Source organism: Haemorhous mexicanus, chromosome 11, assembly GCF_027477595.1.
Source record: "Haemorhous mexicanus isolate bHaeMex1 chromosome 11, bHaeMex1.pri, whole genome shotgun sequence".
Lineage (NCBI taxonomy): Eukaryota > Metazoa > Chordata > Aves > Passeriformes > Fringillidae > Haemorhous > Haemorhous mexicanus.
The window spans coordinates 1,006,728-1,031,445 of record NC_082351.1 but is presented as its reverse complement, the minus strand read 5'-3'; the positions used below and the strand labels follow the sequence as shown (position 1 = coordinate 1,031,445).

Below are 24,718 nucleotides of genomic sequence, written 5' to 3'. Positions count from 1 at the left end.
TTTTTCCTTTCCTCTTTTTTTTCCCCCTTGTTTTTAAATGCATTTCAATAGCATACATTGTTCTATGACTTACATTTGGGAGTAATTCCATTAACAAAGGCCTTTTCATTTAACTAGATTAGTCTTTTCATTGAATTACCCTTTCCCAACAGTAGCTCTAGGGTCTGATTCTTCTCTCATTTACCTGGCTGCTGACAAGCTATGTGGGGACATACAATTCAGATTCACACCTGTAATGAGACCTGGCATTTTAAACAGATGCATTCTTTACTCTGGTTTACAGATAACCTCCTTCCACTCCCTCTTCTAGACCACTGCTGCACTTCTGCACAACCCTGAAAAATACATTCAGTTTGGTTTTTCTTTGAATTCTTTCTTTTGGGGTATGTTACTGCAAATGGGTCATCTCTGACCTACCACTGCCTATACATTTGATGAAAAAAGTTTAAATTCACCTTTCAAAAGTAAACATTAAATCCAAGATTTGCACATAGATGCATTTTAATAATTCTCCATCCATTTGAAATAACAAAATCTATAAAAATAATTTATTGATCATAAGAAAGTTCTGTTGGCTAGAATGAAACAATGACAACACAGTTCAGGTCCATAAATGCAACTGATTCCTGATCTCACTCATTACCTAGACTAAGATTCAGCACCTCTGAAGTGAACTGAAGTACATCCTCTAAAAACACACCACCACCTCCTAAACACTGAGTTGTTTGTGTATTTTGTAACAAATCGCTAAGTTATGCAGCTTCAGGCACATGCAAATGTGATTTTCTGAGCAAGACACTTTACCAGCTAAGAGAAATCATTAACGCACAGTTTTAAAAAAGACAATGCTCAAGCACAGCAAAACTTTTAGATCAGGCTTACCGTGCCAAATTTGCAACTTTATATAGCATTTCATTTCATCTTCACAATTTCCTCAAAAAATTTTGCAAAAAAACCAATCCTCTAATTGTAATAGTGTATACATATATACACATATATGTGCTGTGGTTAAAAAAGGTGCAGAGACCCTACTAGGACTTTTGAAAGAAGAAATTAATATACAGAAATAGACTAAGCTATGCAATTACAGCCAGAAAGTATAAAAGCTATGCAGTCTTTAAGACCAAGGATAAAAATAGCTTTATTTCTTGCTACTGAGTCTCTTCTATCCCAGCTCCTGACATTTTTCTCCTATTTTAAGTACAAGGCTGTGCATAGGTAAACATACAGGGCAGGAGTTACTCCTCCATTTTGATGCCGTTATTAGAAGCGATCATCTCAAGGTTGGGGGAACCCAACGCAGCCAGAATTTCACCATAGCAGCTGCTGAAAATAACCCGGACAAGGGAGCAAAAACTACTTCGTCCAGCCGGGAGTTTTAAGGCGTAGATCACGTCCCCCCGAGAGAACACTGGGGCACACAACCCTCAATCCCGAACGAGAGTTTGCAGTCTCGAATCTTGGCTCCAACCAACATCTTCTGAAGTTGTAGTGAGGGGCCATTAAGGTTTTCAGAGTCTCTGCTGGCTTCTCACCTCACCCCTGATGTCTGGAGACCACTTTAATTTCTAAATTTCATATTGGCTCGCTGGTTTAGGGGTTTATTAATTGCGTTTGGTGGGGGGCTTGCCCCATTGCATTTTTGCTCTAAACTTATCTGCATATCAACTCCTGGTTCCCTCCCCTCCACCGTCTGGGAGGGATGCCATCCTCCCACCTGGCCGCAAGCAGGGTGATGCTGATACAATAGAGTGAATTCGCAACCATAGATGGCTAACCACCCGATACTTAACAGGAGATTACAATTTGTAGCCAACAAAAGCACTCCTCTCTGCCAGAACTGGTTAAACCTGTAATTCTACAACTTTTACAAAAAAAAAAAAAAAAAAAAAAAAAAAAAAAAAAAAAAAAAAAAAGGGTAACCCTTTTTTTGGTTCATAACACCTAGTTTCTCAGATAGCGTTGTGTTGTCTCACTTGCTGAAGTAAGAAAGGTGCAACAGTATAAAAGCACACCCCAAAGCAGGCGTTCCAGGAGGGAGTTAATAGAAAGCTTAAGCCAGGAGTGCCAGATCTCCTCAGGAAGCAGGAAGCGTGCTCCAGAATTAGAGAATAGTACAACCACCTGACAACCTGGCAGGCTGTCATCATTTTCTAAAAAAATATGTAAAAAACGGATCATCATACTCTCCAGGGAGGAATGCCAATAATTTGTGTAAAAGGCCGGGCTGGGGAATCACACAGCTGACTCTGAAGTTTGGAGGTTTGGAGTCAGACAAAATGCTGCCATGCCATGCCGGGCCCAGGCACAATTCTGTGGTCTCCAGATGACTTGTGGCCATGCTGCAAATTTGTACTTCACATTCAGATGAGATATCCATGAGCACTCCCAGCCATCTCTGTTCCAGAGGAGCCCGGAGCCATCGGGTCCCTCTTCTCCCTAAAATCAGCCCTGCCAGGCATAGCCTTACTTATATTTGCATTGCAGGCACATCGGCTGCCCACCAAACAGCACCCAGCATTCCAGACTATGGAACAGCTGTTTGTATAAGGCAGAAAAGAGCAGCTGAGAGGCTGATTCAAGTGTCCAACTGATGTGCTGTGAACACAGCACACTGCACAGCAATGTGTGACTGTGTGCAGGGCAGCAAGCCCAGGGGAAGTGAGTGCTACTGCACAGAGAAGTCCTTTGTGTAATGGCTAGTACTAGATCTTTACAGAGAAAATTAACTGCCTTACACTTCTAAATGCATTTAAAAATAATCCAAAAGAGTACTGGTAAATTGTATATTCTGGGTGAGACATTTTCACAAAGTCCAGACGTCCCCGTTTTAATGCTGAACCACTTGCATAGATGTTTCTGCTTATTTCTACATAGGAGCTTACTCATTTCCTTCTGGCACAAGTCCAGCACTGCTGGAAACCTTCTCTTTCTCATAAAGTCTGTTCCAAACACGTGTGCCAAGCAAGGCAGCACGTCTTAAACAAAACAAAACAAAACAAAACAAAACAAAACAAAACAAAACAAAACAAAACAAAACAAAACAAAACAAAAAAACCAAAAAAAAACCCCAAACAAACAAACAAAACCAAAACAAAACCAAAAAAAATTTAATCACTGGCTTCAAGATTTTAAATCCAAAATGGAGAAATGTGATTGCTGAAACTGATCTTCCCAATAACAGAGGCTGGAAATTATTGCTTCAGGTACTAAGCCCACACCAGCACCAGTTGCATGTAATCAGGCAAAACCAAAATCATGGTCATGGAATGTTTTGGGTTGTAAGGAACCACAAAGATCATTTTATCACAACCCTCCTGCAATGGACAGGGAACCTTCCACTAACGTCTTTCCAGAATGTCTGGAAAATGTTCCAAAATGTCTTTCCAGGTCCTACTGATTAGGAAGGAAGGGCACTATCCCTTGCCTTGGTCATTGGCTTTTCATGAAAGCTCAGAGTAAACAAAAATATTCAGGTCACTTTCAGGACTCTGATATCGACATAAGCACTGATTCCTGGGGCCCCCGGGCCGAGCGCTGATCTCCGCCGAGCCCGGCTGTGCGCGGAAACCTCCGCCCGCGGGCAGGGAGGGGGAGAGCAGGGAGAGGCAGGCAAGGAGGCGGGGAAGAGCCAGGCAGAGCTGCGGAAGGCGGGGTAAGGCGGCCCCGGCGGCGGGAGCGGCCCCGGGCGAGGGGCGGGGAGGCCGGGCCAGCTCCGGGAGCCGCTGCTCCGCGGGGAACCTTCCCCTGCCCTCGCCCGGTACAACAGGGGCCCGGGCGGCCGCCATGGACTCCGGCAGCGAGACCCACGAACTCAACGGGACGGCGGAGGGCGCGGAGTCGGCGGCCGAGGAGCAGGTGAGGGCCGGGCCTGGCGGGGCGGGAGGACCCGGCGGCCGCGTCTATCCCGCCGTGTCCCTCCCGAGGCCGGGCGGGACGGGGACTCCGCGGGGTGCGGTGGCGGTCGGTGTTGCTCGGTTCTTGCTGGGTTTTTAGCCTGCTTTCCGCGCACTCCGCGCTATTGCTGCTGGGAGGCCGCTGTCGGGTCCGTGTGCCCGGGCAGGGCCGGGCGGAGCATCCCCGGCCGCTCCTGGCTCCTACAGCCGTTACCCGTCACCAGGGGCCACCAGGGCCCTCCTCGCCCGGGGCCCGCCCGCAGCTCGGCGCACCTGCAAGGCTCTGCCCACCCAGCTGGCTCGGGTGAGGACATCGGCGCAGAATAAGTAATTACAAAACTAGGAGGAATTACTGAAGTGGTTGTGCCTATATGGTTAATTTCCATGCAGTAATCAAAATAAAAACAAGAATACCCAGCTTTTTCATAATGTGTGTAGTCAAAACATGACCAGACATCCTCACTGGGAAATATTAATTCGCATTCTTTTTAAGTATAAAGGATGTTTGCAGAACATGCCACTTATCTGAAGAAAACAGACGGGTAAAAGAGTGTCTTTTATCTTGTTTTGGAAAGGACTAAACTCTAAAGGCAGCTCTTACTGCAGCCTAAGCCTCTGCCACACAGAAGCCGCTGTACCAGACCTTCTTCTATGTCACTGGTGAAATGTTCTGGTTACAGACAGACTGGGCTGATTGTATAGCACATCTGTCCTTCCTCCAACCCTCCCTCCCTAACAAACATTTGGAGTCATGAATATGAAACCAAGAAAAATAAAAAATCTGTTTTTAATAAATCCTGGAAATCCTACCTAAAGTTAATCAAGGCTGGGATATGCAAGTCAAACTGGTGGTCTGGAGTGGTTTGCTCTAAACCTCTGACTTCTCAGGAGTTCTCTCATTTTCTTGACGCAGCTTTGTGATTGCATCACAAATACTCTTGGTGGGGTTTTTTTTCCCCAATGTTGTCTACTCCAAGAATTTTTCAGCAACTTTCCTGTTTTACTTCATTGTTAGTTGCAAGCAACCCTCATTTTGTTGCATCTTTCCCGTCAAAACTCAAGTTCTCGATGAGTGCCATATAAAGAATAAGCAGTGTGACGTGCTATTCCATTGTTTTAAATGTATACAGTGACACTTCAGTGAATTTCATAAACACTTTTTAAATTTTCTCACACATACACACACACACACACACACACACACACACACAAGTACATGCAAGGTAAAACAAATAGATTTTTCAAAAACCCATCTTGGAATAGAAGATACCTTAAAAAAACCTGCCGGTGTTCACAATTCCCACAAACAAAAGAGCACCCCAGCTCAGCAGCTGCGTGAACCCAGAGAGACCATCTGCAGCTGCCTGAAACATTCCGATGCCAGTGAGCTTTGCGGAATGCTCACTGGCATCGGAACATGGGTCACTCTTGTTTCCTTCCTGCCTGTCCCAGCATCTGTCCTCTCCTCAAAACAGACTTTTTTGCACACCTTCACCACAGACTACTGCCTTCTCATACAGAAGAGCTGGCATGAAATGCAGGTATAGTTGTTACCTTCAAAGCAATCAAAGCATAAGAATTTAAAAAAGACCAGTTACGCTCTTGGTAGTTCTGAACAAGTGGTCACACAGTGGTTTGATGTGGTTTATTTTCACTCCAGCATTCATTTGAGTACATTTTTTTAGCAGATGTCAGGCTTTTGGAAGCAAGAAATTCCTTGCTTCCAGGATTGGACTGGTGTGGCACACCTCACTGACTAATATGTGCGATTACACCTGGCAGAAGTATCTCATCTCTTCTTCAAAGGCTTTGTTCATACAATTACAGATTATAACTGTTTTTTCATCAGTCTAGTTGCTTTCCTTGTTCATGGTCCATATTGAAACACTCTCCATCCACCATGTTGTAAAATCTACTTTAGTGTTTCCAAGATAACAGGACGTGCTAGATGAAGAGTTAAAGAACAGCTATGAAAAAGATGAACAAGAATTGGATAGTAGAAATAAACAGTTTTAATCATGTTATTCCTAAAAATGTGTTGAAGTCCACATATCAATTTAGGAGTAATTTGAAACATGAAAGTAATTTGAAAGGTGGCAGTTTCTTGGCATCATAATGCAGGTAACCAGCCTGTAGGAATTATTTTGCTGCATATAGCCTGAAATGGTATGTTCTCATTATTCATATCAAACTGAATTTGGAGTGTTCTATATATTCTGCATATTGATACTATTGGTGTTAAGTTTTTGCTTGTGTATTTTTTAAGTAGCTAGAATAAACAAACAGTGTGTTAACCACACAAAACAGACAGTCCACAGCCCAGTTGTGAGAAATAGTATTGTAAGACAAAATGAGTGGAATGAGTAGTAGTAATAATGGGAGGCAGAAAAAATTATACAGGAGCAAGCTTCTATTCACAGCTATTTAAATAGCTGTGTGAACAAATTTAAGTTACTCCTTCGTTTCACAAATTTGGTCACGAGGTGTGCTGATTATTTTACAGTAATTTAATGAGTAGAGATATTTTAACTGGATCCTAGAACCAGTACCGCTTCAGGAAGACAGTGCTTGGTCCTCAGCAGACTGTACTTTTCCCTTTTTTAATATTAACTTTTTTAGCTCTTAGGAGTCAACGTGATTGCCAGTTTTTTTCTTAACGTAGTCATACTTGCATGTTCTGTTTGTATAAAAGTGATTCTTCTTAAGCACAGGGTTTTGGAGCTGGTAGAAAATCATGATGTCTATGAAATACAAATACATGCTGAGTTTTTCCCTTTTTACTTTTTTTTTTCTTTTCTTTCTTTTCTTTTTTTTTTATTTTTATTTTGTATTTGCCTGCAACCACAGCATGTGATTGCAGAGTTCTCACAAACTAGTTAGTGTTACATTGGGTTGGTACTTGGGTGAACATCTCCCCCCTCTCCTCAAAATGAAATTTCCTTGGGAAATGAAACTGATGATTCATTTCAGAGCCAGAATAGGGGTTTTTTGCTCTTGAGTCAGTGCTAAGCGGAACAAGTGATCTAATGTTTTTTTGAAGGATAAACCACAGAGTATCCTCTGTGGCGGTGTACAAAGGAGGGTGAAGGGCCTGGAGGGGAAGCCCTGGTCTGTTCAGCTGGAGAAGAGGAGCTGAGGGGAGACTCACTGGGGTCAACAACTTCGTTGTGAGTTGCAGACAAGGGGCACTGATGTCTTTTTGTGGTGACCAGTGATAGGACCTGCAGGAATGGCTTGAAGTTGGGTCAGGGAGGGTTAGGGTGCATCTCAGAGAAAGATTCTTCCCCGAGAGGGTGCTGGGCACTGCCCAGGCTCCCCGGGAAATGGGCACGGCCCCGAGGCTGACAGAGCTCCAGGAGCCTTTGGACAGCGCTGCCAGGGATGCCCAGGCTGGGATTGTTGCGGGGTCTGTGCAGGGACTGGGCTGGGTGGTTCCTGCAGGTCCCTTCCAACTCAGCCTATTCTGTGATTCTGTAATCATCCATTACATGACTGATATGGCTTAAAATATTTTTGTTGGATGAATACTTTTTGTTGAATATTTTACCTGATCTCTGAGATGGAGGGGAGGTCTGACTTCAGAGTGGCCATATATGGCCCTTTGCATTTTCAGTGTGTAGGTGATGGAGATATGGACAGAAATTCTACGACTATAAGTATTATTAAATACTAGTGCAAAGTTGCTAGTTCAATCCTGTAGGTTTGATCTTGGAAAAAAATAAAAATTCTGAAATGGTGTTCTATTTTAGTCCTGTATTATTCCTTTTATGTCTGATCCATCTCTTTTTTGATTTAACTGGAATTTTTTCCAAACATGAAATTTTCCCTCAAAGATCTGGAAAAATCAGCCATGTGGTATTTTTCTGAAAGATTAATACTTCAAAACTGTAGTAAATTACTTCTCAAACAAAATTGCTTTTAAGCATCTTTTTAACAGTTCTGATTGTGAAGAATATTGCATAACACAGTAAAGAGCAGCCCCACTAAGTCCAGTATGGCTCAGCTTTAGTTCTGCACAGCTTCATTATTATTCAGCAAGTTTCCATTGTTTTATAATTCAAACTTATTCCTAAACACGAGATTTTCAGGAAGCTTGCTTTATGGCATTACAAACCCAGAGGTCATTCCGGTCCATTCTTGTTTTCAATCAAAGCTGTTGGCCCATAAAATTGCATTAATAACTAACCTCAAATAGAAAGAAAAGTGCTGTAATCCTTTCTATAACAATTTACTGTATTTAGCAAAGATCCTTTATTGTTTTCAAATATTTCCATTTTCAGTTCTGTTTCCTTCCTGTTGAATCACCAGGTGGAGCTTTGCTGTGATTCATTCAGCACCTGAGGACATTTGCTGCAGAGCTACCTGTATTTGCTTTTTAATAAATGTAACCAGTAAATCCTTTCTGTACTTGAAAGGGACTCAGTTTTTCTGGGTGTACCATTGAAAGGGGGAGTGAAGCAAAGCAGATGCAGAGTGTGTACTAACACAGAGGGACTGTGAACAGTGCAATCTTGGAGTGAAGGTTCCGTCCTACAGAACCAAAAACGTGCCTGTTTATGACATGGCATTGTAGCTTTATCCTTGCTGAGTGCAGTGCTCTGGGCAAGCAAACTGCCCCTGCTTCTGTGAGGAGACCTAGAATGGTACTGCCTGTGGGGACAGCACAATGTCACGGTGAAAATCAGCTCTTCCATGGTATTCTTCAGTCACAGATGGAGCTTTTCACTCCCGTCCTTTGTCTAACTGTGCATAGACCAGCAGGACAGGTTGTTGTACTGTGAGGCTGAAGCTTTACAGCACTGGGGACCTGAAGGCAGGTAGGGAATACTGCAGGGAATGGTGTCCCAGCTGCACATGGCTCTTGCACACGTGTGAACGCACATGCTGGCTTTGCTCAAACTCCTTTGGAGACACGAACACGAGGGCTTAGCTTGTCTCTACCAAGGAATTTGAATGTTGAATGTGTGTGAGGAGATGTTTTGGTTGCGCTGAGACTGAAGCAGGTCTCGTGCAATGCATACTGCTCTTTTGCCAAGTGACACCTGCAGAAAAAGCATTCCTTTACATGTATCCTAGAAAATCTCCTGACATTCCACTGTCCCTCTGTACCCCTGTGAGTGCTCACAGCACAGGAAGTGTTTGGTGCTGTGGGCTGCACACATTGCTACATGCCTGGAATCCCCCTGAAACCATAAAGCCACATAATCAAGCTCTACTGTAATTTTTTGTCACTTGTGCGCCGGGGTCGGGGCAGGAACAGGCGAGAGGCAGGATCGTAGCAAAGGCGAAGAAGGCTTTATTCAAAAGAACCGCACGGTTTTTATAGAGTGGTACGATAGATTCTATTCTATTGGCTAACTAACAGAAACATCTTTCTCACGCACTGTCCTTGAGAGGAACAGAACAATAAAGTAGAAAAACAGCACCTGCAAATTGTTTATAGTCAACAGGCTATCGCATCTTTCCAGCTCCCTAAAATTTCTCGCAAGCTGCTGTGAGAAAGGCTTGTTGTTTCTCTCTCCCTGTCCCATGCCATCCACAATTTCTGTTGTACAGACTGTCACTCTCCTGAGGTTAAGGCAACATCTCTTCTTTCATTGCCTGTGTATATGTTGCTGTGTAACATGCAGTCTGATCTTAAAAAGTGCCCATGTAGTACTGACTGCATCAGCTTCAATACCTCTGGCAGCAGCCTTCAGATTGCTCCCAGAAGACAAGGCTAATTTGCTCTTTTTATTGGATTTTTGTTTTATGGTTTTCCAACATCAGTCAGGAGACAGGAAGTGAATGTTTTGGGGATTTTCATGATTACAGGTCATTTTTCCTGGTGAAGGCAAGATCACAGGCTGAGAAAAACCTCTGACGTTTTCTGCTGCCCTGTTACACTCAGTCAAACATTTAGGCTTGTGATGGATGACATGTCTGGTGAAAACAGGTCAAGTTTGGTATTTAAATGCCCTGAAAAAACTGGCAATGTGTATATGAATATCTACCCTGTTTAAAAGGAGGCTTTTAGAGCTGGACTGTGGCAAGCCTGGCTTGGGAGTTGTTTAGTGCTGCTGAGGAGAGTAATTAGAGGGTGTCTTCTGCATTTGACCTAACCTTCAAAGCCAGACTTCTTTCACAGGAGTCTGGCTAGGAGCAACACATTTGAGCAGTAAAAAAGAAGTCTCTAAGAAGTAGGTTTAAAGAAGACAGCTAGAATAAGCTTACTTTTCATATATTTGTCTATTATTTTTTAACTCCAGAAGTAAGAGCAGAAAGAATGAAATTCCTAACCTGTTCAGAGACAGCAGGATAGAGGATCACTTACTCTTCCTTCCTTATGGAGTTTGGCAGCCAAATCTAACCTAGTTACCCTAAGTGGCATCTAATCCATAGAGAAATAGGCACCTCTGGAAGACAAGCAGTGAAATTTCAAGTCAGGTCACATGAATCATCATCAGGAAACACTCATCTATTCATCCCGTTGGGTTAACTAGCCCTAAGTTTGCCCTGCAGTTGGTTTTTATTTTCCTGCTTGTTTGCAGAGCAATTAAAAAAAAGCAAACAAATGAAAAACAACCCAAAAGCAGCTGATGTGAAAATGGGGAAAAAAAGATTCCCTTGTAATTGGACAATTCTTGGCAACAACACATCATATGATATGATGATAGTTAAGTGGAAAAACATCTGTGTATGGGTGTATGGATGGCCCTGGACAGTGGCATGGCGAAGGAAGGAGTAGCAAGGAAAGGAGGGCAAGCAAAGCTCACAGAGTGGCCAACTTCACATCTGTCCTTAAAAGAAGACTCATGAGTAATGGAAGAACTTTTTGGATGTGTAAGGAGAGAAAGTGAATTTAATAAATATCTGTATTTTTAAGTGTGCCTTCAGAAGTAAATTAGTCACAACAACATGTAGTTTGCTGGATTGTGTTACAGTGGTTTTTCCCTCCCAACTCTTTCTCAGTGCAAATTTTTCAGCCTTTCCAGTCTCTTCTTTTCCTAGGGTAGAAACATGCTGACTGTTTAAACTGATCCTATAGGCAAGATGGAAAAGGTGCCAAAGGGCAGTAGAAGCAGGCACTGTTTTCAGCTCTCCTGGAGGACAGCGATAACAGTGGGAAAGCTGCACAGAAGATCTCAGCACTGCTGTGGCTCTGACCGTATGACCACAGCATTTGGTGGGCCAAGTGATGTCTCACCACCAATTAAGAGATGTGAATAACCATTTTCCTCTCTGCTGGCTCCAGCGCAGAAGGTGGCAGTGGTTCCAAAGGAACAGACCCATCAACATCAACCACTACGCCAACAAGAAGAGCGCAGCTGAGAGCATGCTGGACATCGCCCTGCTGATGGCCAACGCCTCCCAGCTCAAAGCTGTCATGGAGCAAGGGCCCTCCTTTTCCTTCTACGTCCCGCTGATCATTCTCATCAGTCTGTCGCTCACCCTGCAAGTTATGGTGGGAGTGCTCTTGATATTCCTTGGTAGGTAGCAACAGCAAGAACCACTGACGTGTATTTTTCTTATAGGACACAGCCTATAAGATGGTAAATAAACACACCCTTTGCTTTTAAAAAGCCTTTACCTCAGAACCGATTCAGGTTAGAATCACAGAATCGTTTAGGTTGGAAAAGACCTCTAAGATCATCTAGTCCAAAAGTTAACCTAGCACTGCTCTGTTCACCACTAAACCATGTACATAAGCATCACAATTGCACATCTTTTAATTATCTCCAGGTATGGTGACTCAACCAAATTTCTCTGGGCAGTCTGTTCCAAGGCTTGACAACCCTTTCAGTGAAAAAAATTTTCCTAATACCCAAAAATACAGATTTTCTCTTGAAACCGTAGAAATACTGCAGTAAAGAGAGGAAGGGCAGCTTTATGTGAAATCTTCAGTTTTTATCACCTTCCTCCTACTCATTTGCCCATACTATGAATATTTTTTCCTCCAGAAAGCCTGAGGAGGGAGGAAAGTTATGAAATATTGTAAAAGAAACGTCAGTAGGCCAGATAGGATAATGAGGTCTATCCAGTTTTTTCATAATAATGTTTTTGGCAAGACCTGTTACTTAATCTTATGACTGAAATGTATTTCTTCCGTATCATATAAGAAAATAATGTGAATGGGGAACTCCAAAAGCGAAGTGAATGTCAAAATGTCCATCGTCATGTTGGTGTGGCATGTTGTCTTTATCTTGGCTGTGTTGCAATCAAACTGCATCTACCATTGCCCACCTGGAATAAATTACACTGCCACTGGTAGGAAACAGCTGTGGATCATTTCTGCTAATGATATGGGATCATTTATTCTCATTTATTCTCATTTTTCAAATCTCATCCTTTACCTTAGTGGGAACTAGATAACTGACCTTGTGCCTAATGTAAATGAAAAAGCAGACTTCACACATGGCATTTAATGAGGTATGGGTGCCACCTTTGGCATCCCTGTCAATCTTTCAGTGTTCTGCTCTCTTAGTGAAAAAACAACATTCTGTTCAAGGAGAAAGTTCCTAGGGATCCAGGATACACATGGCTTGTAATATTCACAGTTGATGTGGCTTTTTTCTTTCTTACAAAAGAGATGGAATACAGCTGTCTCTGCATTTGTTAGAGTTGGTGCAAGAGCAGAATCCAGGTCTTGGCTCAGAGGAGATTGCAGAAGGGGACTGGAAAAAAACCAACCTGTTGATGCTGGCAGGTGTGGAAAACGAGTAATGGAAAAATCAGTAAAATAATTCTGTGTTCCTTGGTTGAAGTCATCTCCCCAGTTGCTTCAGCAGGCTTTGAGGCTGTAAACAAGCTCCCTGTTTTTCTGTTGGGCAATAATTTCTCAGTAATCTCAATAATATGCTGAGATACGTCTTTTTAATGCTTGTTTCTGCAAGACACTGCTGAAATGGTTTAAATTGCTATTATGTTATGGGCCACGTTTCAGTCCCATTGGTGGTTGGATGACAGACACACCTCAAAGCTCCATGTGACAAACCGTGTGTTTTGGTGTCCAAACCTAGTATATATAGGGGATTTGAAAACCCTGGTCTCAACTGCTAATTGGTCTGATCCCCACACAGCCCAGTTCCTGACCAGTGAGATGTCTGCTGCTTAGGATGGCAAGTTGAGGTTGAGGTTCCTGTCTGTCAACCCAGGGACCAGTTTATGGAACCAGTTGGGTTTCTTATTTATAGGCAAATTAATTGCCCAGTACAAGCCAGCTTGTACTGTGACAAATTGCTGTCAATTTTATCTTTGTCACATTGAGGGTAATAGAGCCCTTGGCTTATGGTGATGCACTCTTGGAGCAGTATTGTCCTGCTAAGGTCAGAGACAGGAAGAAGACAGGAAATAGGACACAAAGGTATGAAGATACAGGCATCAGAGCAAGAACTTCCTTTTCACAATGTATATTTTATAGTTTTGGCTTGCAGGAATAGTTTGTTTCTGTCCAGCCATGAAATTCTGTCTCTTCAAGCTCTCACATGGCCAAACAAAAGTCTATGCCACAATCCAGTTTCTTTTCTTGAGTCAGGGTTTTATCCTGGGAGCTACCAGTTCTCACACTTTCTACTAGGTTTTAAAAGCTCTTCCTTCTTCTAAAGAGCCTTTCCCGAAAACAGTGTGAGAAATGTTCAGCAAACTTGTCCTTGGAAGGGATTTGGTGACCTTAACTTTTTGGAAGAAGAGCAAAGAATGTCTTGAAATAGTTTCAGTGGCATGAAATCATAGTAATCCATTATAATAAAATACTTAAAGAATAACTGGTCTTAAGAACATTTTCACAAACACCCTCACCTTAAGAAAGTGCTGTAATTACAAAGATAGGATTACTGCAATTCTACTTGAAAGTTTAGAGCTTTTCCTAAACTGACAAGTATTACTTGTCTTCTCTGACCCTCCTGTGGACAAAGGGACAGCTCTGAAAGTGTCAGTTTGCCTTTCAGCGTGATTACTTTTAACTCACATAACAGGTCAGGCCATTATTGCCTTTCTATTTTTATACATCTGTCTCAAATGCTCTTACTCTGTGTTTCAGAACTAATGGTTCAGTTTAATTTATTCCTTGCTCCAATGGCAGTACTAGAGTCCTTCCGGGTCCTGTTGGGGTGCAAACATCCACATGCCTCTAGATACTTTGCAGATATGTAAACTCATTTTAAGGTTGAAGTACTACTGAACCTAAATTATTTAATGCCTGCAGAAGTGTGTAGTAGCTTCTCAGGGCAGTTCCCCCACACTGTTCTTCAATGCTTTGCCTGGCCTGTGATGTTTGACTACACTGCTTTAGCAAACAGGACTTGAGCTCAGAATTCCTTGAAACCAAAACAGCATTATTAGGGACCCCAGGTGAACTTGGCTCTTAGCACTTCAGCATCACAAGTGTGTTTGTGACCACTTAAGTATTTCAACAACAAGGGTTATTGGTTCAGTGGTTCACTTCTGCAGTATGGAACATGGTGATGATGGTACAAGCAAGTAACAAGATTTATTTTGTGTGGTAGAGTCATAAGCTGTATGTCTATGTATGTGCCTGTCAGAAGGAGCTCTAGGTTTTATGTTGCTATAAAAACTTGTCTGGGATAAACTTTCTCTCACATGTTGAGCACATGCAGACACAAGCTCCAGTGATATATGCTCTTGAGAACTTGAAGTCTCAACAGACAAAACCCATTCTCAAGACGTGCTCCAGAATTCATCAGCACTCACTCCATCAGCATCAAAGGAATGTAGCCAAGGGTCTCAGCTGCAGGGCCCTTGCTGCTAGAGAACAGAGACAGGAAACTCTTGGGTTTTCACATGGTATTTCAGTGGGCATCATAGTATTTGGTCGAAGTTGGATCTGATGACCTTTTCCAGCCTTAATGATTCTATGATGCCAGGCAAGTGCCCCAGACTTCACACTGTCTTAAACCAAACCTATTATCAGCCCAATGTAACTAATTTGTATGCTATCATGAGGCCTGGATTCAAAGCTTACACTCCATTAATGCCTGTGTGAGCCTCCCTCACTCCCTTTAGCAGTTCAACCAAAAAACAGCTGCAAGAAACAAAGGCAAATGTTTACACAGCAGATGCACTCTGTAGAAAGGACTGCAGCTACACTGCTCTGACACCTCCCTCTGTTTAACAGGTAGAGTACCCTTGCTTTCTAAAAACAGAATCAGGGCGAAGGCAGGGAGTACAAGGGAATACAAGCTGGGGAAGGGCACCAGTACAGAAAAAATCCAGCATTGGTAATGAGATTTGTGGCATTTTAACTAAGAAATTTAACTTCATCCTGTCAGGGCTTCAAGTTTCATGTATTCAAGACTGAAATCATTTTTAAATGCTTAAAGTCTGCAACAAAGCTAGGCTTCAAAATATCAAGAACTTGAAAGATTTCTAGAGATGTTAGTGCATCCATTACTTCCCATGTGTCTCCACAGAGATTAGATGTTAGTTACTGGAAGTTAATAAGCTCCTTGTAGTTACAGACCATCCCCTTAGCACTTTCGCTGACACTGCAGAATCTGACTTCCCCTTTAAATATGACTTATCCAAATAGCTTAGCATAAGATAAATTCTTTAACTGCAGCAGAAACCTTTTATTCTGAATTTTGAAATATACATATTATTAAACATTTTTTCTCCTTTCTCTTTGAAGTAAAATATGACCTTAACAACCCTGCAAAACATGGGAAGCTGAATTTCCTCAACAACCTTGCAACTGGACTAGTATTCATTATAGTAGTTGTGAATATTTTTATCACTGCTTTTGGAGTGCAGAAACCAGTTGCTGAGCCAGCATCAAGACAATAAGGACCAGGTGAGTGTGGGCTCCTGCAGCATGAGGTAGCAGAGCACTGCATCCAGGAATGCAGGGCACACTGGGGCACTTCAGAAACAGCCACAGGCTGATCTGTTACTGTTGAAGTTCTTGCAGATACCTGAGCTCACGTCCCTTTAGTGCAAAAGCAGAAGCTGCTGGGAACTGGTAAGCTATTGCAATGTGTTTGTGAATGTGGAGTTCAAAAGTTGATGGCAGCGCATGTGTCACCCGTAGGAAGTAGGATTGTCCTGGCCTTAGCCACTCCTTTTCCTTACTGCTGACTGAGACAATAAGGGAAATAATGTTGTTCTGCTTTTTCCAAATGCCTCTCCTTTTTTTAAGGAAGGTTTGCATCTGGTCTCTTACTTAATGCTGAAGACAATCTGTTTCCAAGTAGCTAGGGCTGTTAAATCTGACATGTAACACTGCACATGCTGGAGCCTCTCAGTTTCTGTGCTGGCTCCAGATTGTCTGACTGCTCTGTCCTTCACAGGACAGGGCTTTGCCCTGTGGGAGACTCAACTCACGGAGGTGAACACTATCACTTCACATGTGGCCATTTAGGACAATCTTGTTGCTTTACCTGCACTTGCAGCTTTGTTCTTTACTTATACAGAAGGATAAATATAGGAATTGTGGGGATCAAACTGGGTATCTCCCCAGCCATGACGAGCAGTTTGGGAGGACATAAACCTAAATTGTAGGCTTGTAATGCAAGAAGCACCATGGTCAATATCTGCCTTTAAAATAGCACTGCTAAGTCTGTGCATGCCAACATTGCTCTGGCACTTGGTCTCCCAGATGTCAGCCTGGGGTCAGAGACCAGCTGGAGAAGGAATGGCTGGGTTGACAGGCCATGGCTGCACTCTGTACTACACAGACAGCCCGTGCAAGTAACATTATTGCTTTGTGCAAACTTCTACAGGAAGCCCTTTCTCCATGGAAAAGAAGATACAAGGCCTTTAAACCATTAATCTGTAGATGAACAGTGCAACAGAAATCTGCAACAAAAATGGGAGTCAAACCAAAATTTATCATCAGTCAAAACAGCATGGGGAGAAATCATTGTAAAAAATTACTAGGAAAATTGAGAACTACAGTAATTTATCTCAGGGTGTGAGTGTAATTTTCTGCTTTAACCAAAACCTGTGAAATTCTGGCAGTGAAACAAGATAGTTTTAATGCACTTTCTGGCCATAGTTGCTACAAACAGACTAATAAGTATTTAATTTTAGAAGCAAAGAGCACATAGATTATCTGAGCTATTATCCAAAATGCAGGTAGAATGTTGACTTCAGCAGTACATGTTAAAGCAGTACTGAAGCACTAACCCCAAAATTACTCTGGCAAAACCAAGGGAGCTGCATGAAGGATTATTGGAATTTTAGCTGCCTTCACAGGATGAAACACACAAAATACCAGGGACTGAGGAAGAGACAAGGATCTGAAATAGGCATAGGAAGCTCAGAACAGAATCAAGCTGTGGGCTCCTGCCTCCATGCTCTCACACATGCAGTTTCCTAATTAAACAGACAAATATGGTGTCCAGAACCTATTTTTTGCTGCAGACTTGTTAAATGTGAAAGTTCTGTATTGCTTTGGAGCATTACAGCTGTTGTTTGCTCATTTGTACCCATTGCCCTTGCTAAAAACATCTGATCATCTGAATGTAACCTGAAAAATAAGTGGTTTTCAGTCTGTTGCCACAGTCTCCTCAAAATCCTGAGAGAAGTGGGTGGCCGCCATGTTCTGGCTTTACCTTTACTATTATGCATCCTTTTCCACAGAAAACTTAATTCCCCCTTTAAAGTAAATGTGTCATTTACTATAATTCCTGTATCACTAAAATGTCAATATCTTTGTGTTTCAGAGACCTGGAACATTCATTTTAGATGCCATTTGCAGTTGAGCCAGCTATGCTGGACACAGTGGGGAAAGAAAAATAATTTGAAGAAGCTGGACACACCAAGCAGCTTTCTCAAGCTTCCAACACACTTGTATACCTGAAATTTTTCCAATGTGTTAATATTTAAATTGTTTGGCATCTAAGAGAAGGTTACCTTTGCCCCAAGGATGCTGTTTTTCTGGAATATTGGCATTTCAATTTCTGAAGAATTTTTTTTCTTTTTTTTTCAGAGAAGTAACATAAATTCATGAAACAAGGAAATATCATCTGGTAGCATTTTACAGGACTTTTCTTTTTACTTGCCTTTGTTTTTTGTGGAAATTTGTCATTTCATGATGGTAAGAAATGTCAGGCCTTTGATTCTGGCATGGTCACATTGTCCTTTATTTCACAGCTTGGCACCAAGCCCTTGTACTCTGTAACCCAGCAGGGCTCTGCCTTTGCAGTGTGTAAAGGTAGCTCTGCTTTTGCACAGCTTTTTGTTTTGTTTTTTTTTCCACTCTAGCTAAAGGAAAGATGAGACAAGCAGAAACAAGCAGCATTCTTTTGCTCAGTTTTGTTCACAGGTAATCATTTGAATTGTTTCTTCTGGACACACTTAAAATTTCCTGTCCTTCATGCACAGACGCAAATCAACAAATTGTTAATGGTTTCTTACCGTGTATTGCTATTCTGTGTATTCTGTCCATTATATGTATTTATTTGAATCATAGAGTAGTTTGGATTCAAGGGACCTTTAAAGTCCATCCAGTTCCACCCCTGCCATGGGCAGGGACACCTTCCACTACCCCAGGTTGCTCCAAGCCCCAATGTCCAGCCTGGCCTTGGGCACTTCCACGGATCCAGGGGCAGCCACAGCTGCTCTGGGCACCCTGTGCCAGGGCCTCACCACCTTCATTGTAAAAGGTTCTTTCTGATATCAAAGTTTTGGAAACTCTATTACAAGTGCCACCTTTTCTAGGTTCTACTGGTAAACAGAAGGATCCAGGGTGAACTTTACCTGTTAAACTGGTACCAAGTGCCTGTCAGCAGCAATGCAAATGGCAAAATTAACTGAGTTTTTCTAGCTGGCTTCCCCTCTCTCTTCCGATCATTGATTGCTGCCGTTTTGTTCCTTTTATGAGTTTATGGCTAAAAGCAAAATAAATTTTTAAATTTTTATTTTTAAATATATATAGAGAGTTATAAATATCTTCTAGTCCTTTACCTGCTGGCTCAGGGACTTACACATTTTCTAAATACACTATTGCTAGTAATGGTGTAGGTTACAATAATTTCTTCAACAAAAACATTTTAGTAATTTTATTTCCAGAGTACCATACCTACAATCAGAAAAATCTCAGTTCCCTAGATTGCACTTATATGTAGATGCAAGATGTAGATTTGTATTAATCAATTTTCTTCATGTCAATTTTCAAAAGCTCCTTCGTACATAAGAATAGAAGGTTGACTTCATGTGTCTCATCTCATGTACAGATTTTATTACTGACCTTTCTCTTTGGTTATGTCTCAAAGCCCACTGATGTACCAGACTTTCATGTGTATGTTCTGTAAGAATTACTTAAAGAAAACAACTCAAACTCCTGTGATTAGTAATGGAATAGATGTTCTTTTTTATTTTCTAATTTGTCTTTTGTTGCTTCATTTCCATTGTAACATGTGTTTAACCAATATCCAGCAGGCAGTGGTTTAATTTTGTGGGCAGTACTAATATAAACATAACTCAGAATAAGTTCTGAAGAGGCATGCAGAACAACTTTCCTCCTGTATTTATTTTTCACAAACCACCAACTGCTGTAGGACTCTTCATGCCCACTTGTGGCTGTCACGCTTCTGATGCTGCTTCCCCTGTCTTTTATTGTGATTAATAAGATTTGCAAAACATTCTCAAACATGAAATCTGTATTTTAAGTCTTTGAAGCCTTCAGAGTTCATGTATTTTTTAGCAGACAGAAGCAACTGCAAGTTGGTTTCAAGTATAAATAATTTAATCACAGGATTATTATTCTTTTAAGTCAGCTGCTGCTTTAAAATCCAGGCAAGAATCTCCGAGGGGCAGCAAACAAATACATATGTTTGACTCATTCTTGGACTCATTCTTTGGTTTGCTGTGCTTTTTCAGAGTTCTTGGTTGGAGGCAAATATCTCTTTTAAAAGACATCATCAATAATGAAGCGAGATGAATTTTCCAGGCTGTGTGGGGAGCAGTTCATGCCAGGTCAGCCGTTTGCTCCTGTTTCATAAACTCTGGGCAGGGTGAGCACTGCTCATGGTCCTTCTCATTAGTCCCTTCAGCATGCAGAATAGCCTGGGCTGGGATTTTCAGCATAGCTGTACTTACTGAAGCAGGTGACAACAACCATATTTACTGGAACTCACTCTGAGTATTTGTCTTCTAAACCAGATCACTGCTGGAGCTCATTCTGATGATGAGTCTTACATAAAATGGGCTGAAGCAGAAAACTCCATCCTGGTTTCTGTATCCCCTCAACTGCCATTCAGTTGTTTGAAATAATGACTTCTTAACCCTCAGCGAATTTGCTGATGACACTAAGGTTGCTGGGAGTATTGATGTGCTGTCAGGCAGGAAGGCTCCATAGCTGTATCTGGAGAGGCTGGATCCGAGGCCAGTGACTGAGGTTGAACAAGGCCAAGTGCCAGGTCCTGTCCTTCTGTCAGGACAGCCCCTGCAGCTCCAGGCTGAGCCAGAGGGGCTGGAAAGGGCCAGCAGGAGAGGCCCTGGGGGTTCTGGTGGCAGTGGCTGGACAGGAGCCTGGGTGGGTAAGAAGGACCAGGGCACCTTGGGCTGTTCAGCACTGGTGTGGCAGCAGGGCCAGGGCAGTGCCCATCCGCTGTGCTGGACATTCTGGGGTCACTTTTGAGCCCCTCACAACAAGAAAGAGCTTGAGGGGCTGGAGTTTGTCCAGAGAAGGGAATGGAGCTGGGAAAGGGCCTCAGCCTGGAAAAAAGGAGGCCCAGGGGGGACCTCTTGGCTCTGCACAACTCCCTGACAAGAGGGGACAGCTGAGGGGGTTCTGGCTCTGTTCCCAGGAAACAAGGACAGGAGGAGAGAGAATGGCTTCAAACTGTGCTAGGGGAGGGTCAGGTTGGGTGTTGGGAGGAATTGGACAGCACCAGTTCCTGGAGCAGGTGGTGTTTCTGATAAGCCCAAGAGAAGCTGAGCCCAGGTACATTTCTCAGATCGTGGTGCTACTTGAAAAGGGGCTGGAGGAGGCACCACCACCAGGAGCCCATCACCCAGTGCATGCAGCAATCTTGCTGGAGCCCATTAGTATTCACAGGTGATCAACAAAGCCAAACCAGAGACAGAAGCTGAGACGTCCCTAGAGAAAGAAGTAAACTGAAATAAATAAGAGAAGGTAATCCAGGAAGAGATAAATAACAACATGGTCACAGCAGGACTTAGGGCAGAGTTTCCATCAGAGGCTGGGTTGCGCCCAGGTGCTGCAACGTGATATGTCAGCTGTACCTGGAGTTTCACTCCTCTCCCCATTACTGAGTATTCCCATCCTGACATTGGAACACATCCAGCAGCAGTGTGAGGGCAGAGAGGGGAGAAGCATGGGCAGAGCTGACCGAACGACTTGAGCTGATTGATAGCAGACAGCTCTTGGGCATGTCAGGAAGCAAACACACACTGTTGGAAGTACATCTACGGTAAAGAGACAGGAGAAAATGTGGTATATAAAGGCTTCAGCTGTTGGCAGGAATTTCGTATTTTCACAGTATGAAATCATGAAGTCACAGAATCACTGAATCATTTAGGAAGAGATATCAAAGATCATTGAGTCCAACTTTTGACTGACTCCACCTGTAAATGCCCCGCCCCATCCTCACTCCTGATGTTCGTAGTAGTCCATGGCTGTGCCAGTGGGAAGGTCACTGATGTGTCAGTGCAGGATAGGGTGTGAAACACAGAATACAATCTTTTCAAAATAATATCTAACCAATAATTATCCAACTTCCTAACAGGGTGGTGACAAAACATTACCTGGCCTCCTATTGGATACTATGGGTTGTTTTGAATTCACTTTTCTCCTCCTCCACAGTCTGTTGAAGGTCTGTTTTCATGGTTCATTTTGTCCCCTTGGGTTCTTATAACGAGAACTATTTACTAACCTGGCTGCCTTCCCAAGAAGAGTGCCACAGCTCCCAGTCAGGAGCAGAGACTTATCAATAGCTCCTCATCAGGCAAGTCATGCTTTGACAGAAATGGAGATGTCAAAAACTCCTTTTTCATTCAACCTCCTTCCTGATGTTTTCCACTCCTCTTTTCCAGTCTTCCAGCCTAGAAGTTGCCCTACCCCCTTTTTAATGGTACAAGTTTTAACTAGTTGAGAGGTGAGTGTAAATATGGTACCATGCTAGGAAGCACCCCACCAGGATTACTGAAACACTGCAAAACGTTTTCACTGGTACCAAAAATATTTGAGAATAAATCAGTTTCATCACCACTGAACATTACCACAGATTTCTGGCATGAAGGATGAAAATAATCTAAACTCTTGGGAAGGCCTTATGTTTCAGATTTGGTTTGGACTTGTGAAAGGTGTGGAGGGAGACAGCTATGTGTCTTTACCCTGAAATAGGAGTTACTTTTTTCTGTGTCAGAAAACATGACTCACCAGGCATACCAGGGAGAGCATCGCTCAGGAAAGAAATTACTGTATCCCCTCAGGCCTCCCCATCCCTAGTTGAGTTTCAAATCCTGGCAATGTGACTTGGGAACATAACTGAACTTCACAAACTGTGTGAAGTGCACTAACTGGGGAGCATTGGGAGCACGCCACAATGTGCTTGTGTGGGTCACTGTTCTCCTTCGTGCTCCATAAAAATTCTTTCTTCTACATGCTAGTAGAAAAACAGGTTTGAAAGCCCCACATTCCACAGCTGCACTGTTAGGACACTTCATAGCCTCTTGAAGGAACCCTGGTTATCACACAGAAGTCGTGCAAATCTTCAAACCTGATGTCCCTGATAATATTTTGCTTAACTTGCAGACACAGGGTGTGGTGGAATGATGTGTCTTGTTCATCTTTCCAGAGTCAGGACCAGCCTAGACTCATCCAGGGCTGAATTTCATCCAGCTCAGAATGAGGAATTTACTTCCTACTTGTTTTCTTATTGACTCTGAGATCACCAAGATGAGTTTCACTTGTATCTCACAGGACTCCTAACCTGGGAATACCCTGAAAGATATCATTGCAGTTCTTTCATAGAAAACTGCTATCTAAATTATTACTATTAATAATAATTATTATTTTCTGCTATAGTTTTACCTGTTATATCTGGACTGCGAATTTGGTTCCAATCTGATGTAAGTTATCTCCCCACCTCCTGGCAGAACAGAGTTCTTGCAGAGCAGAGCAAAGTAGCCATGTTAAATTGGCTGCGAGCCAGCTCCAGAGGCACAGGTGAAACAAAATCCAGCTCTATGCAACCATTATGGATCAGGAATATTTAAGAGGCACAGGCATCATCTTTCCAGCCTTCACTAGGAGCTTTTAAAATTAATTAGCTCAGAGCCCACAGAGGAAAAACAACGTCAGCTCTCTCTGTTTCTGCTGCAGCGGAGCATTCAGCAGGGAGCAGCCGGGGGGACCCAGCAGCCCTGCCCGACCAGGCCGTCCCTGGAGCCGTCGTGGCCGGGCTGAGGCACTGCCAGATGGCACGGAGCAGGCTCGGGACAGCGCCCGCAGGGCTGGAGCACTAGGAGACCCCCAGGGTAGCTAAAACCAGGGCTAAAAAGGAAAAAAAAGCCACCTGACTGTGATGAAATATTTTGCTGTGGAGAAGATTTGCGGTAAATCGTGCTGGGAGAACATGTCTCACCTGTGATTTATCCAAGCTTCATGCGCAGTGGCACTCTAGCTGCTGGCACCCGACTTCACCTGTTACCAGTTGACGAAGCACAGAGTCTGGAGGGTTTTTGCTTTACTAGACACAATGTTATTAAAGATTTATCAACAGCACCACAGAAAGCTTTTCCTTGTGACCACAGTGTAAAGTGGCCTGTGCTCCAAAATAGCAAGGGCAGTTTAGGATTCACCCAAAATGTTCTATGCCAGAGCAATGGTACTGAATTAACTGGAGCAGTGTTGCTGCATACCTCTCATCTCCTGCCTCTTGATTTCTTTCTTTCATTTGGCTCTTATAGCATCTCTATGCAGTGGGTGAGATGAAGAGAGAAAATTACCCCCTTCCTTTAATCAGGCTGTTGTTTCACTCCTATCCAAACCTTGGTCATGCCCCTGATGCTCTGCTCTGGTCCCTTCACCTGGTGCCTGGCACAAGGCTGCTCCTGCAGAGGCAGAGGCTTAGGGCATGCTGCCCAGCACAGGCACCAGCACAAGCACAGCTCCCACTAACACCTGCTCCTCTCCCCAAAGGGCCACAAACCAGAGGGCAAGGAGGGGAGTCCAGTTCCCACTCATCAGGGAGTCAGTCCACAGAAGGGCACAGGATGAAGAGGATCTCTCTTCCTCATGAAGTTATCTCAGAGATCCTCCTCCATGACCACTCAGGCCCTGTTCAACAGAATCCAGTGCCAAGCTCTGGGGCTCCTCTTGCCCCCAAAGAGTCTTGTAGCAGCAGATGCAATCATGGCTCTGGGTTAGTGACTCTACCTAAGGTTTCAAGTTGTGTCAGGGGAGATTTAGATTTGATATTAGGAAATATTTCTTCATGAGAAGGGCTGTCCAGCCCTGGCACAGGCTGCCCAGGGCAGTGGTGAAGTCACCATTCCTGCAAGTGTTTAAAAAACATGTGGATGTGGCACTTTAGAACATGGTTAAATGGTGACCATGGTGGTGGTGCCAGATCAGCCCTAATTATATTAAGAGCTCTTTTCCAACCTTAACAATTCTATGATCCCATGATTCTTCTGCTACAGCAATGAGTTCCTTTGGTGGGATGCTCAACACTGCTCCTAGAGGCACCCAGGCCAGCAGTTCCCCCTTACCCAAAGGAACAGGCCAGTAACAAAATGGTCTACATGGTTTTCCTTACATGAAGTCCCTTTTTGGGGTGGTCCAAGTAGCACTTCAAATGAACTGTGTATCAAAGTCATTTTACAGCAAGAACCAGTGCACCTCCAAGGCTTCA

At 43.1% G+C, this 24,718-nt stretch overlaps 1 protein-coding gene across 3 annotated transcripts; it reads left to right on the top strand.

Annotated features, from left to right (window-relative positions):
- The first annotated feature begins 3,643 nt into the window (after positions 1-3,643).
- On the top strand, positions 3,644-19,218 carry NINJ1 (ninjurin 1). 3 transcript variants are annotated; one of them, XR_009487783.1, is made up of 5 exons: positions 3,644-3,858; positions 11,131-11,365; positions 15,523-15,684; positions 15,802-15,852; positions 17,558-19,218. XR_009487783.1 is itself a non-coding variant. In XM_059856023.1 (4 exons), exons 1-3 carry the CDS (start codon positions 3,787-3,789, stop codon positions 15,675-15,677), a joined length of 462 nt encoding a protein of 153 aa, XP_059712006.1. In that variant the 5' UTR covers positions 3,647-3,786; the 3' UTR covers positions 15,678-15,684; positions 17,558-19,218. The 3 variants fall into 3 exon arrangements, 1 of the variants encoding a protein (XP_059712006.1); XR_009487782.1 differs by having other exon boundaries at positions 3,645-3,858; positions 15,793-15,852; XM_059856023.1 differs by lacking the exon at positions 15,802-15,852 and having other exon boundaries at positions 3,647-3,858.
- The last annotated feature ends 5,500 nt before the right edge of the window (positions 19,219-24,718 follow it).

What these genes read in the sequence shown, in the direction of transcription:
- NINJ1 (XM_059856023.1), top strand. Translation starts at nt 3,787, where the DNA reads ATGGACTCCGGCAGCGAGACCCACGAACTCAACGGGACGGCGGAGGGC. An exon ending in AGTCGGCGGCCGAGGAGCAG is followed by an intron (nt 3,859 to 11,130) that starts GTGAGGGCCGGG and finishes TGCTGGCTCCAG; the next exon opens with CGCAGAAGGTGGCAGTGGTT. An exon ending in AGTGCTCTTGATATTCCTTG is followed by an intron (nt 11,366 to 15,522) that starts GTAGGTAGCAAC and finishes TTCTCTTTGAAG; the next exon opens with TAAAATATGACCTTAACAAC.